We start from the raw sequence: 19,666 nt of genomic DNA, 5'->3' as shown, positions 1-19,666 counted from the left end.
GTAAAATCTTTCAACCTGTCAATAGCATTGGCAAATCACCATTGAAAAAGATTTTGCTGCCTACATTTTAAATGTGTTAAGAGCAGCTGAACCCATCCCTCCCAGTGTGGAAGTGAGTATTCTACCAAATGGCCTTTGTGTTGTGTGAATTAATGCTGCTGCCCTGAGTGCCCACCTCGCTGGTATCCCCACTGGGAAAATAGCTCTTTAAATGGTACCTGGAGACTTGGGAAGTAGCCTTAAATGAGGACATAAGGTATAAAACCCCATCAGGAAGCACAATATGCTGCCTTCCAACACAAGCTGACCCTAGAGGCTTGGGCTGCACCTGCTTCTGTCTGCTCAGCCAGGAAGCAGATTGAATTTGAAAAAGTCAAAAGCAGAGATAGTCTAGGTCACAGAGAGTACAAAACAACTTTGTAAAGGATGGTGATTGTGCCTATGCACACACAGAAACCAGGCAGGTCACGCTAACCTAGAGTTCTTACAGCGCTCCGAACTGGTCAGATGGGAGCTACAACAATCTGTGCTTTCTGCCATCAGTAAACTCTGCGCAGGACAATTAGACCTTTCTGGACACTCACTGCTGGGGACTCAAGCTTTTTATATGCAGACTGGAGTTAGGCCTAATTTGTGTGGAATAACTTCCAGTTCCTTAATATCCTGCTACAAGGAATGAAAATGAAGACAAAAAGCCCAAAGCCTACAAAGAGGGGCAGTCCCTTACACCTGCTCCTCATAAGAAGCAAGCAGTATGCTCCCCTGAGTATGAAAGGCCTTGCTCAGCGGGACAGCCATCTAGCAAGTACATGTTAGGCCCATTTTGTTTAAGGTGTTTCTGAATTATATGCATGATGGGGTAGAAGTTTACAGAACACAAACCACTTGGTGAGCCATAAGCCCATCACCAGCTCTTCTCAGAACGGTCTCTATCTCTGCTGTTTGGGCCTAGTTTTAAGTGAATGTTAAAACAGTAATAAACGACACCTTCACTTACACACTGGGGCGAGTCTGAGGCCGTAAATGTGCAATCTGGTCACTGGATCCTGCCACAGGTCTTGGTCCCATTCCAGCAGCAGCAGGGGTGGCAGCAGCGCCTGGTGGTGTAGAGGCCAAGACAGTGGCAGCCAGGAGCGGGGGTGGGGGTAGAGGAGGATTCATAGTCTGGTATAGAAAAAAGATAAAGAAGAGGGAGAGAGAACAACAAAATATTTATTTACGACTTCTGTTGAAGGTGGAAGGGAAAAGGAACCCAAAATCCACAGGACAAGACTTTGATGGAATCCACACATAGCAGACCCAGCAGGCTGCTTCCTAGAAAGCTCCCTTTAAGAATTCATCTTAAAGCCACAGCAACCTTTTCTCAAACAGGTAAGTAATCACCTTAGGAGGAGGGAAAGAAAAAAATTCAACAATTGTACATAATACTAAGATTAACACCCTTTTAAGTACAGATTTGGTCAAGAATCCAAATGCTGCTATAATGTCATACTGCTTTCTAGGAATTAATTTGTGACTGTTTTTTTAAGTAACCTGAAACTTAAATACAACACAAAACAATTTAGCTGTATTATATCTCAAATCATTTCTTTGGAAGGAAACTTCTTTTGATGCCTGGTCTCCATAAAGCCCAAACAATAGCAAGCCACAGTCACTGGGCTATTGTTGCTACTTTTTCTTACTCTTTTTTTAACTTTGCCAGCTTTTGAAATTTAGGACTATCAAGGCTGGTAATCTTTAACAAGTACACCAGTGAAAAGCTGCTGTTTCCTTTATAGCACAGCCTAATGGCATTCTGCCTACAGGACTCCATGCCTTTGAAAATCAATGCAGCAATTGTTACTTTCTGATCTATAAACCTCAGATAGTTCTTTAGGGTCTGTATACTGACACTCCTGGGAAAACAGGACACAAAGACTGCCTGAACCTCCACCTCACCCTTCCCAAATCTTTGAACCACAACATGTCAAAATTGAATCAAAGGAGAAATAAAGGGACTAAAGAATGTACCTAAGAAACATAAATTGTTTCTACATATCAGCATATTAATGAGAAAAATCTGATGATTTGTAAACATAGATAAGTCATTTTATTGCTACTTTTGGAATTAATTGAATCTCATTTGTCTATTAATGTAGTTCCAGAAACATATTAAATATAGTAGGAACAAACTTCAAATTTCTAGACATGTGCTCCAACTATTTCAGACATTACAGAACATTTAGTGCAGAAGAGAAATGAGGTGTGGAGCTACTTAGAGTGCTAACCTGGCGAAGGCAGAGGTTGGTTCAAAAAGTTAGAACATTGTGAAAAAGTTACTCCCACTCTCCGAACAGAACATGGCAGCATTAAGATTTGTTCAAGCTCTGGAATTTGCATGATCTGGACTTTCAAGCAGAGGAAGGTCAAACATTCATTCTGTTTGGCCTCCTTCCAGTGACAAAGTAGAGAGAAACAGACAGTCCTGGTAAAATAGTCAACAAATGTGACCTGAGCAGTTGAAAGCTAATAATGTATCAGCTGCTTGACGGGTGAGATAACAAGTCTAACTGGAAACAGAGTAATAGATGGAGAAACTGTGAAATTACCACTTAATTGATTTTCATTTAACTCTTTCTAAGCCCAATCTCAAAATAGTGTGGCTATGGAAAGGCAGAAAACAAATGGTATGGGCTCAAAGAGGAAATTAAAACGATCCATGATATCTTACTTTATAAAAAGAAGTGGAACTAAATTGGCCCTCAGAAGAAAAAGGCAAAAAACATCTATGGACTTGATAAAAACATATGCCACATTTTAACAGAATGTAAAGAAAGGCCACTTTTTATCATTACAGAGTACAGTAACCAAATGCTTCATGGGCATTGCTTCTGCACAGAGAGAGTTAGAGGCTAAGATATGGCAGAAGAGAGGATATTCTGAAAGATCCCAAAGGTTGTGCCTCAGAGAAAATGCAGTTCTCTCTCTCTTTTTGTGGTTGAAACAAAAGAGATGGTCTTTATAAAACTGGGCAGAATTCTTCCAACATTGTGAATGTGCATACGACCAAGAGAGAAAGCCTGATTCCAATCAGATTGCTAGATGCTTCTTGGTCCTGTGGAATTGGTAAGATCATAGAGCTCTGCTGTTGCACACTAGGAAGCTCTGTGGGTTGCTTTATAAACAACGCAAGCTCAAATAATCTGGGGATGTGGAAGTTCAAAAGGTAATACACCATGCACTGTGCTTCAGGCGATGTGCTATCCTGCAAGATCTGAAATTTCTATAGAGCAAACCACAGCCTTTCATTCACCCAGAACTGACCTGGAGACCTGCCTTTTATGCTGTAGTCTGGGCCAGCACAGGCACCTGAGGCCAAGATGTACCCTCCTCACCAGCAAAAACACCACTGGCCTACTAGAAACAAAGGTCACATTTTGTTTAGGAGTGGCCTGCTAATGTGGAATGGCCATCTTTTGCCATGTGCAGCTTCTGCTCCTATTCCCCCCAACCCCTACCCAATTAGCCTTGTAGAAGTAGCCTGGGCTTTGTGACCAGAAAAGGGGACAGATTCCAACCCTGGCCCAGCCTCTTAGCGCAGTCCTTGACTACCCTCCTTTGCTAGAGTAAGCATCCAGGGAAAAGGTGTCTTCCCTCTCAGGAGCAATATTCTGGGACACTGATAGACCACGTGTGCTAGGGAACTTGCGACTGACAAGTTCAAGCACATGCGTGTGAAACCTGTCCTTTCTGGCACTCTTTTCTCTTCTTGCCCTTTCATGCAACCAGCCTAGAGAGTAGTTAGAGCTGAACTTGGCTAAAGAGAGGTACAATGTGCAGTTAGTCTCCAGCCTGGGCCAAGGGCTGAAGACCAGCCCACCAGCAAAATGCTTTGCATTAGTGTTTGAGGCACAAGTTCAATTGACAATAAAAGGTTCATTTCCTTTCCAACTGTCTCTTGTGTGTGGATCTCCCTTGTACCCCTTCCAGGGTAGAAAATGGTCTTTTGGGCAAGTATCACTTAATATTTCCCAATCCCATCATCATTTCTTTACAAACACCCAATTTCCAATCAATCCACTGTAGTCCCTATACAGCACCATCTCTCAGTGGTCTTTCTGTGGAAATGCACATTGGTCCATGAAGGAATAGTTCAAGCTACTGCATGAAGATGCTCCATGAATCAATAGTGTTAACAATTTCAGCAGCATTTCCATGCATTTCCTGTAATTATTGTTCCACATTTACCATATAAGGTAAATTTCTCCAGTAGTTAGTTGCATAAATTACATAAGATCTCTATGCCTGGCCAATAGGAAAAGGGGAACAGGTACTAGAGAAAAGGTTAGATCAAAAAGAATTAACCTAGAAGGTAACACCCACGCACAGAAAAATCAATGTGAGTCAACTCCCTGTATAGCTACCCTTATCTCAACCAGCAAAAACCCTTGTTCCTTCCTATTATTGCTTATACTCTCTCTTCAACAAAATTAGAAATAAGGGCAAAATAGTTTCTGCTGGGTATTGGGGGGGGGAGAGGGAGGGGGCGGAGTGGGTGGTAAGGGAGGGGGTGGGGGCAGGGGGAAGAAATGAACCAAGCCTTGTATGCACATATGAATAATAAAAGAAAAAGGAAAAAAAAATCTCTATGCCTTATTATACCAATCTGAGAGATGGAGTTAACAATTAGAGACAGTTCATGTAAATTGCCTTTAAGCTCAATAAATGGAAGTTATTGTTATGTCTCACAAGACTGTGACGTCAGAGACTATCTTACTCATCGCTGCAATGCTGGCCCTTAGCAAGACATCCTCAACAAGTTCATGAATAAGAAAACATTCTATGCATCTAATCCTCTCTTAAAGCAACAGTACTTAGATCAAGATGTCTCTGTTCCTAGCATCCTAGAGTCCTTTTTCTGTTGTTGCTCTGAACTTTTTCACCATATCCCATCCCTCATCCTAATTTTTAGAACTCCTGCCAATTCTAAAGGCTCCACTTCTACCTCCCAAACTACCAAGTTTGGTGGTCTCTGACCCCTACTTCCATAGCCCTTCCCTGTTCCTGCTGAAAGAAATGGGGTCTGCTTAGCCTCCACCATGAGCTACAGTGGACTAACTACGTACTGGCTATTCTGAGACCTGACATCACTTAATGTTGTTCCTTACACTTATACACACACACACACACTTTTGGAATTAAATCTGTTTGTAAATTGGCCATGGGTGGTATTTGGCCATTACTGACCCTTTACAGCTAAACACTCGTATAGAATATAAAGGATTGTTCTAAAAGTCTTTCTGCCATTTTACAGGAGCTACAAGACTAGGATCTTCACTTTCCTTGTCTCACAAAACCAGAAAACAAAACACTATTATTAATACTTTAATGTCTGCATTAGGTATCTGTAGTATCACATTTGTTCATAATGTTAGATATTTCAGCTATTGCATGTGAAATGTAGGAGGCATATACTAATAAATTCATTCTGCATAAGAGATAAAGTGTCACTTTATAAGAAGCACTAGAAATAATTTTTATTTCCTACTCTAGTAGTGATACTTAATTATCTATAAATCTACACTGTGAAAAGACTAGGTTCTTTTCTACCAAGCTGCCATACTATGGTTGTGATAGTCCTCAAAAGTCTTCAGAAATATTTCAAATTTCACATAGAATACTTGCCACAATTAATGTAATATGCAGAGAGAACATGCTATTGAGATCTTTCCACTTAAACCAAAAATATTAAATCCAACCTACCAGGGACTCTGAGATCTAGACATCTCCTGGGATGACAGACAAGTCTGTTTATAATTAGTTTTTCATTAAGTGGAATTGGCATAGCAGACATACTGCTTAATAATCTTTTCTCTTGCTTAACATGCAGGCTTTCTTATATAGTCTTAGGATAAAATGGCTGAATGTAAATTAATTTTTATACATTCATGCTCTCCTGTGACCCATCCCACTGATTTACCTAGAGAAAGCCCTCAGCTAAGAGGAACTGGCTATTTACTATATTGTAAAATTTTTGGTTCACAAGGGCTGAAACTCAGCCAGCCTTATGTCTTTTCTGCTCATTAATTTTTCTAAGATCAGAAAAGTCAGTCTTCTTTTTCCCCTTAAGAAATCATGTCAGAATTTTTCCACGCAAGGTAGCCATGTGGAAATGGAAATAACAAGTGGCTGTATGTTTGCACTGGGGGCGGGAAGTAAAGGGGAGAGTCTACCCTGGTGATTAGAGGGCAGAATGGTTATGAAATTTGGCTCCAGTCAAACATCCAGGGCTAATAGAATCTCACGGAAACCACATTTAATAAATGTTAGCTGAAATTCATCTTCTTTCCAGATGAATCAAGACAACTTCTTCTTTACCAAACAGTTATATAGCCAAGGAAGCTGTAATTATTCAGAGAAGATAAAAAAAAAAAAACCCTGTAACCTCTAACCTGACATTATTAACTTCCATTTAAATACAAGAACATATTTAACTCTATAAAAAGTTTTCAAAAGTCTAAGTCAAGTTAGGTAATAACTCCACCTTGTTTCAAGATCAATCTTTTATTATTTATAAAATATATTAAAACAATAAATATAAAATAAGAAAAATGAAGATAATAAAACTAGATGAAGCCAACGTTTTGACTAGTATGCTGTGAGGTCCTTGCTGGGGCGGGGGAGAGCTACAAATTTGGCTCTAAGCAGTCTAGCAGAGTAAAATATAATCTTTACAATGTATATAAAATCCACAACCTAAAAACAAACCAGCTGCTTAGAAGCCTCACTGTTGCTGGTACAGAGCACAGAGAAAACCATGACAAAGTGAATCAGACCCTCCTGGTCATTCTAAGGGTAAACCTGTGGCACATGGCAGTCACCAAATTTGCAATAGTCCTTAGTAGGGACCAATAATGAGATCAGTACAAGCCATCCCTCTCTGTGTTCTAACTCTGCGGCACAGATATTACCGATGCCATTTTATAAGCAGGGACGCTAAGATTCCAACACACTGAGTACCTTTTCCATGGTCATATATGTAAGTGACTGAGCTGGGCTTCAAATCCAGGTCTGTTTCATACCAGGCCTGTATCCCATCATCAGACCACACTGTTTTTCTGAGAGCATCATCATTACAGGTGTAGGATCAGGTAGGGTGATGCCATGGTACAGGTACTGAAGCAATCTGATTTAAAGGTGATATCTAGTCTCATTCAACTCAGTACTAGACCAAGAGTCTGAAAGAATAAGCCAAGGTATTAGCCTAGATGAGAGGTGTCTTATAATTGTCAGTTCCTTGCAGTTCACCTGTCTACAATGTCAGGAAGCAGGCACTACTGTTTTATTATCAATGGTTACATTTGTTTCCCCATCCAGCCCTCTCCCCGGCTTTCTGTGATACTGAAGTTTGAACTCAGGGCCTCACGCTTACTAGGCAGGTGCTCTTCTACTTGAGCAATGCCTCCAGACCTTTTTGTTGCTGTTGTTCTTGGGTATTTTTGAGATAGGGTCTCACAAACTATTTGGCCTGGCTGACTTTGAACCACAATTCTCCTGATCGCTGCCTCCTGAGTAGCTAGGATTCAGGCCTGAGCCACTGATGTCCAGCCCTCCAGCCCTTTTTGCTTTAGTTATTTTCCAAGTAGAGTCACACTTTTTTCTGGGTGGGTGTGGACCTCAGTCCTTCTATTTATGCCTCCCATAAATGGGTGCATAGCACCACACCCAGCTTTTTTGTTGAGATGGAGTCTTGCTAACATTTTGCCTGGGCTGTATCCAAATGTGATCCTCCTAGCACTGTCTCCTGAGTAACTGGGGTCACAGGTGTCAGCCACCACAGCCCAATGTTTCTTCCCTCTTAATTTTCTTTCTCATGTTCTTCTTTGTATCTGTCTCCTTTGGCTACTCTAGTTCTCTCTGTTAATTTCCTCCACTCACATGTTTTTTAAGTAAATAGTGATTAATTCTATCTGTAGGATGCTGTATTTTCAAAAGGAAAATCAAAAGGATGCAATGTAAGGCAGTCTCCTGGGACAGCAGGTGCTTTTTAAAGCCACAACTACCAGCTGCACCAATAGAAGGTAAGTGTTGAAATCTTTATTATGTGACTCAAAGCAAACCATTTAGTCTTTAGAACCCATTGCCTCAGTATTTCTATAATGTGCCTTTAAAACAAATAAGCAGAGTCTAGAAACTCCAAAGAAATAAAGAATAAGCCTTGAGGAAATCAAGTTGAACTGTAATGAAATTAAATGTTATTTTTCAGAGTTCTTCTAACAGCTTTAGGCCACTGATTTTCACCGTTAGAAGTTTTGCAGGCTGTAGGCAAGACACTGTCTAATTTTTTGTAAGATTAGCAGAGATAATGGAAGAAAGAGAGATCCATCCCACCTAGCAAGTACCAGTGTAAACTGCAGGTGTTAGGAGACCAAGTCAGATTAACATGACCAGACATTTCAAAGAAAAGTAAAAAATGACAGAGAAACTATACTTACTCCAAGGGCAGCCTGGTAGGGAACGTCTGATGGGAAAGTGAACGAGGGGCCAGTTGTCACTGGACTACTTGGGGGTGGGGTCACGATTAACCCCGTGGTACTTATATGAACCTGCCAAGAAAACACAAGTTATTAAAACAAAGACCAAATTTCACTGGCAGGAAGTGGCATTAAGACATCTATATCTTCAGTTATTTTTGGGAAGGCGGAATCCCTTTTGGGGTTTCTTCAAACCCAAATTTACTGCTTACTGAATTTGGACCAGGCATTTTACCAGATGCTGGGGAACCATGGACAAATGGTGGTTAGGGCAATGTTCTATAACAGAGTTAACTGCTGCTAGCTTTCACGTTGTAGCAACCATGAATGATCAGACTGCAGGCTCGAGTAGCTTTCTGGCAATTCCCCTGGAAAGCCTGCTAAGGTGGGTTGAGGCTGAATAGCCACCTTTCAGATATGTTAGGTCTATGTAAAATTCTTAGGGTATCATGCTATTTTCAAGATCATTCTTCATGACCTCTACCTTTCAGAAAGGCTGCATAATTAAATTACAACTGCCTAGACATGCCTACAGCAGACAATTACTTATAAAACCTTTAAAGGAACAATGTCAAGCCAAATTAGTTGATTTCAAAGGTGTCTTATCCATGATACTAACCCAAGATTAATCTACTAGAAGGAAATTGAGTTATTCAGGTCATTTCATTGCCTGTGTTCAATTACTCGATCAATTTCACTCAGGTTTCAGAGCAGGTCTAACTGCAGAATGCAACAGTGCTCCATGATTTGCAGAAGGGGGAGGGGTACACTTCTGAACAAATAGTGTTTTTCTTTCAACATGTATGGAGGCCACAGAGGTTGTACCGTGTGTCTGCAAGGTAACAATGATACCTAAGAATGGTAGGCTTATAATAATAAAAATACAACCTCAAACATGTTTCTTCAATTTCCATAAATTAAGGAAAGTATTATCAGGTCAAAGAGATCCTCAGAGATTAGTTCCCAGAAGGCCTGAAGAAGACTTTCAGCTTCTCCCTGGTTAGGCCCTATGAAAGCCAGGGATTAGCAGCATTACATCATACACTTTGTTTTCACAAATAAACCTGAGCTACACCTGGATTCTACAACCTTTTCACAGTACATGTGTACCTACAAGTCCATATATTGATGTATCCATGGGTGCCACTAACAAGAGTTTCTCCCCATACCCTCGCCCTCTGTCTCTCCTTGTGAATGAAAGCCTATTCCCAACCTATTTCTAAAGGCAGCACGCTGGTTTTCATTCTAGGATATAGCCATTGCTTTTAGCTATATTATCCAATAAATCGTTTAGATATACACTCAAGGACATCTGAAAGTTGGCACCACACAAAAGAAGTAGCCTTTCTTATGCAATGAAGCTCCACTCAAAATAGCTATCCTTATCAAAGAATCTTTGGGACAGAAAAAAAAAAAAATACAGCTTCCTGACCTGACTCTACAAAAAGCTAAGAAAGATTTCATTATTGACAGACATTTCTCTAAAAGCCCCACCCTGGGAGCCAAAATAATTAGCTGCTAGTGACCTCAAGATCCTAGGATAGGTGATTCTGTCTCCGGACCCCAAGGGGGAGTTGGGCCAGAGGCTCCCTGAGGTCTCTGCCCTCACAGTTGAGGAGTGAACACAGAGACTCTTGCAATCACCACTTTAACATAGGGCCACTCCTAGAACAGGAGCAAAGGAAGAGAAGTTACCAAGAAAAACCACTGAGAAGCACAACAAACAGAAGGAAATGGGCTGAGGTAAGCATGCCCAATGTAAATGTTGAAGAGGGACAACCTGAGAATCTGATTTGCTCATCCTTTTCTTGTGGAATTGCAGAAATGAGTCAGTCTCCTTTACCAAAAAGTACTAAAGAAGAGGGAAGAGTTGGGGGATCCAAATAGGAGTAGGTGGATGGGCCTTCTTGCTATCCCTGAGGGAATACAAAACTTCCACAGGAGCACTTAATATTAGCAATCACTTCTCCACGTGACACAGGCCAAAAGGTATCCTAGGTGTGGTCAGAGGAACAGACAGAACACATTGGTTGCTTGTACCATCGTGTGCTTCCACATGCACAGCACAGCCTGAAAGGCATCTTTCAGTTTGTGTATTTAAAAATTCAAATACGCTATAGTGGTGAATGCCTGTAATTCCAGTAACTTGGGAGGTGGAGGCAGGAGGACATTGAGTTGGAGGCCAGCCCAGGCAAAGGTAGTGGCAAGAGCTTGACTCAAAAACAAAATAAAAAACTAAAAGGGCTAGGGGTGTGGCTCAAATGGTAGAGTGGGTGCAAAGTCCAGGATTCAGTCCCCAGTATAGGTTAGGGAGAAGAAAAGAAAAATCCAGTCATTACTCCACAGTCACTAAACACAATGGCAAGCTTTGCTCCCTTTTGTCCATTTTACCATCCTGCTGCCAGATATATTGTGACAGTGATACCAGGATGTGACAATGAGAGATGTCTCTTAATTGTCATCTAAAAATATAGAGGAGAAGGACATTCTCACAGGGTGAAGAGGGGAAGTGAAAGAAGCCAAGTCCCTACTAACTTTGTGGAGCCATCACACCAGCACTCAACTGCTACACCGAGATTTCATTTGGATGACAGAAAGATGAACGCTACTTCTTTAGGTCCCTTACTCTTGACCTTCTAATAATTGCAACCAAACCTAACTCTAACTAACATATGATGGGGAAAAAGCAGAAGGAAGGAAAATTGAGGCTAAAGGTAGGAAGACAGAAATCCGGCCAATATCAAGAGATAGATTCAGCAACGGGCCTCACTCACATCTGCAGATAAAGGAAAAGGGCAGCCCACAGGCCATTTCCCACGCATGCTGGTCTCCATGGTTAGGAGCGTGCTTGTTGTCACACACACTACAGTACTCAGTGCTTTCTTGTGGACTGTGGTTCCTTTCAAGGCACAAAATGCCCTAAATAAGTGGTGTTTTCTGTAAACCTAGGCGGGAGAAACCTGGCAGCATTGCGAACACCTCCCATCTTCTAGAAATAACTTTCCCCTGAGGCAAAAGACTACCACTGAAAACAGAACCAACTGGAATATGGGAGGAGGGGTGCAGTGTTGAAGGGGAAACTGTCTTAATGGAACACAGAAAGAGCCTTGTTTCCTAAGCTACTCAAACACAAACAAAAACAGCTCCACTCTTATAGCCCTCACTCCCAGCTCTGTGGCAGCTTCAGACATGCCCATACCTGACGGCTGAGTTTCCTACAGAAGATGCAACCACTCCGCTCATCTTCCTTTTTAATTTTCTCTACTGCCAAAAAATGACAGTCTACTCTTTCAAAGCTCAGTGTTGTCACTATTCTTAACAGAAGCTTGTCTTCAAGAAAATCTCATTGTGGAAATATTGCTAGATTACAAGATAAAAAAGTCAAAATGACTGAATTCTCTATTTGTGAAGGCCAACTTTTCCAGCTCCTCCTTCAGAACCTTATTAAAAAATTTCCTGTTTGTGCTCTGATCTACAGCTCACATCTTTTCTTCACACAGGGTAATCGGTTACATGTAAAATAACATTCTTTCTCCCTCTACCCATTTTCAACTGACTTATCCATCCAACAAACGTTTGTTGAGTGCTCTCGTGTTTGCCATATGGGATGCTATCAGTGAACAACACAAAGACCCTGTCCTTATGGTACTCACGATCTAGTGTGTGTGTGTGTGTGTGTGTGTGTAAAAATGTCAAAAAATCACAATCCTCAAGCTGGTGGAATGGCTCAAGTGGAAGAGTGCCTACCTAGCAAGTGTGAGACTGACTTCAAACCTCAGTACCAAACAAACAAACAAACAAACAAACAAAAAAACCTACAGTTCCATTCAGAAAATTACTGTATTTAATTCCCAACATGCAACATGAATCTAGAAGGGCAGTAGCAAATAAATGGTAAAAAAAAAAAAAAAAATCTTTAATAAAATTTGCAAGGAACACCAAAAACTACATTGTGAATTTTTTATTCTGTGATCCAACTCAGGCACTGTATAAACTTCTTTAGGACTGGGACTATATGTTTCTTTCTGTCTCTTTTAAGGGCAGTATTTCATTTTTATACTCAAAGGAAAAAAACCCAAAGCTACATTGTTGGAATAAAATGTAAAATATGTGTGAATTTTTAAAAAATGACACATGAGACTAGAAAGACATTTCTCCTGCTTATGTTGGGCTATTTTGGCCTTGACTCTTTGACCTTTAGGGAAACACAGCTGTACTCTAATTGGATAATGACAAAGGGCCATATTAGGCTGATTTTGCAGTCCAGTTTTAAGGCCTGACACAGGGAAGTCCTACATTTTAGGCACTCAATGAACACTTGCTAAATGGAGGAATGAATGTTCACAATCAACTCAGGCATTTTCGCTAACACAAGAATAATGGGGAGCTGTTTTTTTAAGGCAGTCCAAAGCCTGGATGAACTAATGAGCTTTTAAAAATGCAAGGTCAAACAATGGAATTTTACGCAGCCATGAAGAAAAATGAAATCTTATCATTTGCAAGCAAATGGATGGAACTGGAGAACATCATCCTGAGTGAGGTTAGCCAGGCCCAGAAGACCAAAAATCGTATGTTCTCCCTCACATGCGGACTTTAGATCAACGACAAACACAACAAAGGGAATGGACTTTCATCACATGATGAGGCGAGAGCACACAGGGAGGTATGAGGATAGGTAGGTAACCCAAAAAAAGAAGATAGCATTTGATGTCTTCAATGCAAAGAACTAATGCAGAAACTTTAAAGCAACGGATGCCAATAGGAGAAGGGATCAGGAACTAGAGAAAATGTTAGTTCAAGAAGAATCAATTTAGAACGTAACACATATGTACAGGAAAGCAATGCGAGGAGTCTCCCTGTATAGCCATCCTTATCTCAACTAGCAAAAACCCTTGGTCCTTCCTATTATTGCTTATACTCTCTCTTCAACAAAATTAGAGATAAGGGCAAAACAAGTTTCTGCCTGGAAGCAAGGGGGTGGGGAGAAGGGGGGAGCAATTACCCAATTGTTGTATGCACATATGAATAAAAGAAATTTAAAAATAAATAAATAAATGAAATAAAAATGCAAGGTCAATTTCTAATTCAAATTACATGTTTCTTCCTATCCAACATTATGAGTCTCAACTAAAGCACCTTTCTTCTTTGGTGGCACTGGCGCTTGATCTCAGGGCCTTATGCTTGCTAGACAGGCACTCTACCACTTGAGCCAAGCCCCCAGCCCTTTTTTTAATGTGTGTGTTTTTAGTTATTTTTCAGGTAGGGTCAGTCACAGCTGAAATCACAGACATGCACCACCACACTGGTTTATTAATTGCCCAGATTGGCTCAAACTGCGAGCTTCCCAATCTCTGCCTCCTGAGTAGCTAGGATTACCGGTGTGAGCCTCTACACTGAGCCCTCAAATAAGCATCTTAAGTTTGGCAGGATCTTCCAAAGTATAATGTGTGGTTTTATAAAATTGCGCAGTTGCTTGGACAAACTGGTGTTTTCTAATCCATCTTGTAAATTCTAATCTTTTCTTTGAAAATGACTGGGCCATTCCCTCTGGGTTGATAGATTCAAGTCAGCTTTTCCTCCACACCTGCAGAATCAAGAAAGGCTTTGCATGCCAGGAAAGCTACCATTTCCAGGTGTTTGAAACATGCATTTCCAGCTAAACAAGCAGGTCATGAATAGATCATAGAGGCTCACCTGAGAAGGGGCACTGCAGGACAGCCCAGACAGTTCACTGATCCGAGCAGCAGCGGTGGGGTTGCTGGAGCTGATGAGGACAGGAGGGCTGATCTCCATGGAGTGACGGTTCTGGGCTGCGTGCGAGGACTTACTGGCCATGGTGAGGGACGTGAAGGAGTGCCGCTTTTTGGTGTTCTTCTTGGTGTCGGAGTGCTTTGGGGCTGTGCTGCTCTGGGCTGCCACCGAGGTACATTGTCCTGCATCACCTCCTGGCAGGGAAGGCTTATCCCATTCTATCAGCTGCTTGGCAGCCGAGTTAAACTGCAAAGCAAGCGGCACAACAAGGTTGGGCACTTGTCAAAGATTTGTTTTCCATATGATTTTACCTAACATTTAAAGTCACAGTTTTAACATTCGCATATGCCAGTGAGGTTACTTTTTTCTCATGAGAAATGTTGTCTCTCCATACTGGGATCTCATTGTATCTATGTCACAGGAGATTTAAATCAAGAATATATAATTTCAATGCAAGACTGAAAAGGCAAAAACTATTTTTTCCCTAAGAGTTTTCAGAATGTCTTGTTTTAACATTTGCCAATAACAAAAAAAAGAGATTTATTTCAGCTCACTGAGTATAGAGCAATCAAAAGGATATTCAGATTTTTGTCTCACTGAATACCTTGCTACCTGGTGGCAGTTGGGTGCTTGCTCAGAGCACACCGAACATTGAAGGACCAACTGTTGGGTTTGGTAGGAATAAACAAGAACCCACAGAATGAAACCATTCACTATTAATGCCTGTACCCCTAACCCAATCAACCAACTCCCTGGTTCTCTCCATGTATCTTGAGTAATGTCACCAAAAAGTTCACTGAAGTTCTTGATATGTTTTTGTCATGTCATGTCATGTCATTTATCTTCATATGTGCTCAAATTTTAAATCAGAATAGAGTAAGACATGAAATTCAAGACCTGTTGGCCAGCTAACTGGGTCTGTTGAAAAGTCCCAGTGCAAAGTAGGAGAACTAGGGGTCAAAATATGGGTATGGGGCTGATAAGATCATCAGAAAAGGAAAGAACACTTGCTTTTTGTTCTCCCTGGAGTAAAATAAAACATTTCCAGAAAGCTTCAATGATAACAAGCTCAATGTAACTTACCTAGCTATTACATTATGAGAAAACACTGAACGCAGAGCTTAACCTCTCATTAAAAAAAAACTGAGATGAAAAACAAGAAACTTTAAAGAGGTAACACAGGTAATATTAAAGACAAAAGAGATCCCATCTCCGCATTACACACTCAGCATTTCACAAATGTCTTTATATGAAATTACACCCCCTAATGTTTTTCTCCTACCCACCTCAGCTGTTCAGCCCATGTCTTCTCACCCTGTTGATGAGACCACCCTACTGGGATAATGGAATTCTGGTCAGTCAATATTTAACAAAGAAATAAACTTGCTCTCCTGCAATCCTACAGTTGTGTTCACTGCAGCACTGTGCTTCCAGAGCAGTTCCAAACTGACTGACAATTTGTTCCTGTGGTTCCCTGGGGACTCAAATTCAGGCGGCTTGTCTGATCAATAATTAATATAACAAATCTTTTCAAACATAAGCATCTCTTCGTCAGACTTCAAGGAAGTTTTTCCTAAGATAAACTTTCAGTAACACTCTACCAACCTATGGAGTGCAACTGGCAGAAAAAAGAGGACCACAAAGCTTCTCGTGGGGTGTTCAGGGATGAAGGAACCAGTTGTTATTAAAGCATTACTGTGGTGCTTGGCCACAGTTTATAAATCCTAGGTTGGTCTAGCTATCCCATCTTCTGGGTGATCCCCTAGAATCAAATGCTCAAAGGAAGCAAAGTAGTGTTTGGTGACTGGTGGGGAAGGCCCCAGCCTCAGAGAAGAGCTCTAATAAACTACCGTGAGCCACGTGAGGCTAGAGACCTCTTTCCTACACAGCCAGGGCTTAAGTAGTCAAGAAGCAAAGCAGGCTGAAGAGCTAGTCACTTCCCCCATCCCAAACTTACTGCTGTTATGCAACCTTTTTTCCCCTGGTGGTGCTGGGATGGAACCCAGGGCTCTGCACATAGCACTCTGTCACTGAACTACATCCCTAGCCCTCACCACTCCAGGGTAAAGGAGTCAGACAATGGCTTCCACTGTAATCTTATTTCTACCCTAAGGCACAAATCTTCCAAAGTAGTATGCTGGAATCTGACCAATCAATTTGGTAATCCTGCTCTGTTCAATAAGATTTCATGTCTACCTGATATTTCATTTAGATTAATTCTAGGGTCAAATCACTTTAGCTGTGCTTGTTCTGAAGTATTCTGATCTGTTACCATAACCTCGTCAAGGTAAAGCATCAACTATAGTTAATATTATGTTACTATTTCTGGTTTCCATATGCTGTGTTCTGAGATGAGTATCTGAGAATTAAAGTATCACTCTCTCTGTTTCTTGCTATTTTTCTCATTATAAAAATGTTGGATGCTTCCTTTGTATCCTTTTCCATCTTATATCCTCTCCATTCAAATAAACATGAGCTGAGCGGCTGTTAGGGTTGTGCTAGGTGCTGGCGATCTGCAGACCCGGCTTCTGCCCCGAAGGGGTAATGACCAGGCATATCACAGTGCTCCCCATAATCCCTCATGTCTGGCTGATTGCTCCACAGTATGCCTTCTGACACTAATTCCTATTGCTCCAGGTCAGTAATTCAGTCTCCTTAATCGCTGTGAAATACTCCACAATGTGAACATACTATTTATCCATTTCTACTGCTGATTGAAATTTGGGCCTTCATTCCTTCCTTACTTTCCTTCCCTCCCTTTCTTCCTATAGAATTCAGCAATTAAGAAAATTGAGTAATTAAGAATGTGACTAATATTGTACATATCTGTTGATGCACATAAGTACTCATTTGGATATTGGCTGTACATCTAGGAGTGGAACTGCTGGACCAGAGGGTTGGTATGTTTATTAAAATACAGTGACATGCAGTAACATGCAGGTGCAGGTAGACACAGCAGGGTGTGATAGAATTAACTGGCAGACAAAAGACCACGATTCTAGCGCTAGCACTGCCCTTAACTCCGTGCCTTTAAGGCAGCCATTTCAGCACTACTGATCACAGCTTCCTCGTGGACAGAACAAGTAGGAAGCAGCTGATGACTTTTATGTCTCTTTTAGCTCACCACGTGTATAATGTATAATCTTACTTTAAACTTAGTTCGCTTTTATAGTTTATTTATACCCCTCTGAACAGCCTATTTTCCCTGCACTTAATTTTTTGCATGGACAGTAATATTTGTTGGTAAGATGTCATCGTATTTCAAAATTTAGCTTTCTTTGGTGGCAGCTGAGGTTAGTGTCACTAACAGTGCTCCTCACTTCTTTTTTAAGTTCCAGAGAAAATGGTAAGTGAAGACTAGGGTAGGCCACTTCAGTAATCAGACAGGAAGGTAAAGGGGCTTTTGGTGCAAGTGTAACTTAACCTTTGGTAACAACAGGAAAGCAAGGATTTGAAGCTTTTCATGAAATTTTGATAAAATTGATGAATGTTTGTTTGAGCTCAGTAGTAAGGGCTTTCTTTCTGTGACATTTATCTATCTGTGACCTTTGAAGTTAAAACTGTACTCATCACCTGCAAAGTGAATTTGTGTCCTAAAATACCTTCTTCTAAGACTTCCATAAGGAGCTGGGGCAAGATGTAGGCTGGCTTCAAGATAAGATCCAGTGTACTAGAGCCAAGGCAGGGGCTACAGGTTTACTCATGTTAAAATTCTATGTCCCTCTTCTTCCTCTTCTACTATTATTACTTTTTTATTTTTACTATTCTGGGGATCAAACCCAGGGCCTTGCACAAGCTAAGCAAGTACCCTACCTACCACAGTGCAGTTTCCCCAGTCTTCTTATGTCCTTCGTAAGAAAAAAAACCTAAACTTTAGAAAGAATTTGTCTTTGAGAATTATCAGAAGTATAAATAAACACGAGAGAAAATATTGATTAAAAACATTAATAACAATAAAGCATCTTAAGTAATATTAAAATTTGTGTGTGTGGTTGCTCACTACGAAAGAGAGCATGGCATTTTTAAAAATGGGACTTACTTTTTTTTTTTAAGAGAAAATAATTTTAATGAGAGCTAAGTTGAAAAGTCACTCTTTCATATGAAGCTTTCCAGGTGAATCAATTGTGACCTTTTCAATATTAGAAAGTACAAATAGTAGGTTTGAGAACTATCTTCATTTACAATCCACTAGAATGTCCCTGAACTAATTATTTTTTTGACAAAAGGCAAATAAAACTTTTAAAATGTATTATAAAAGTAATATATATACATTATTTTCTACAAGGAAATAAATAATATAGAATATCACAACCAGCTCCCCACATCTGTCTCCTGATACATTTTCAAGATGAATCTGTGTTTTAACAATTTAAAACACATCCTCCCACACATTTTCTTTCTTTCTTTTCTTTTGTAGTACAGGGGCTGAACCAGGGTCTCATGCATGCGAGGGAGGTACTCTACCACTTGAGCCATGCCCCTGGTCCCTCCAACATTTTCCATGTTGGTGATGTCATATAGGAATCTACTTTACTGATTTTTAACACAAATGAAATCAGGCAATACTATTCTCTCCCTTAATAATATCTCATGACCCTACGTCATTTAATATATCGGTATGCTTATGTAAGTACATCCTTAGATAAATTTCTAAAAGTGAAGTTCTTGGATCACAGTGTACTCATAAATTTTATTTAAAGTATGCAGCCAAACTGCACTTCAAAAAAGTTTTAATTTTCACCACCTCAAATATGTCTTTCTTTCCCCAAGTTGTTAACAATATTTCCTAGCTGGAAAGATAAGAAAATATATCATATTTAATTTGCATTTCTCTATTAATGAGATTAAGCATCTATTTTCATTTTTAAGACTGGCCTGTTCCCACGCTTTATGCATATTTTTCTTGTGCTGGTGGTATTATTCTTATAGATATATATTGTAAATATTCTATATACTACATAAAGTGCTTTTCATGCAACATACATGTACGTACATCTAAATTAAAAATACTGTTCCAATATAGAGTTTGTGAATACAATTTTATTTTATACTTTATCAATCTCTTCCACTATAGTATTAAATTAAACATCACGGTTTAAAAATCTTATTCCAGCCAGGCATGGTGATTCATGTCTATAATCCCAGCACACAGGATTTTAGGCAGGAGAATCATGAGTTCGAGGCCAGCCTGGGTTACAGAGCATGAATCTGTCTCAAAACAAACAATAATAACAAACCTTCCAAAATAGGATTTGGGAGTATAGCTCTGATGCCTTGGGTTCAATCTCTAGTACCAAAAATAAGTAAATAAACAGACAAATAACAAAACCTCCTTTTTGATAGTCCGTCCTTCCTTCCTTCCTTCCTTCCTTCCTTCCTTCCTTCCTTCCTTCCTTCCTCCC

At 40.3% G+C, this 19,666-nt stretch overlaps 1 protein-coding gene across 5 annotated transcripts in view; it reads right to left on the bottom strand.

Moving 5' to 3' along the window:
• Positions 1-19,666, bottom strand: part of Sh3rf1 (SH3 domain containing ring finger 1) — a 152,896-nt gene that overhangs the window by 27,740 nt on the left and 105,490 nt on the right. For all 5 annotated transcript variants that reach the window (XM_074055007.1, XM_074055010.1, XM_074055009.1 and 2 more), the window contains 3 exons: positions 14,208-14,510; positions 8,475-8,585; positions 998-1,164 (listed from right to left, as the gene is read on the bottom strand). In XM_074055007.1, the coding sequence (XP_073911108.1) occupies positions 998-1,164; positions 8,475-8,585; positions 14,208-14,510 (581 nt within the window). The remainder of the gene's footprint in view (positions 1-997; positions 1,165-8,474; positions 8,586-14,207; positions 14,511-19,666) is intronic.

This window comes from Castor canadensis, chromosome 14 (assembly GCF_047511655.1).
Source record: "Castor canadensis chromosome 14, mCasCan1.hap1v2, whole genome shotgun sequence".
In the NCBI taxonomy this organism is placed as follows: Eukaryota; Metazoa; Chordata; class Mammalia; order Rodentia; family Castoridae; genus Castor; species Castor canadensis.
The sequence above is the reverse complement of the archived record's forward strand: the minus strand, read 5'-3'. Positions and strand labels throughout refer to the sequence as shown.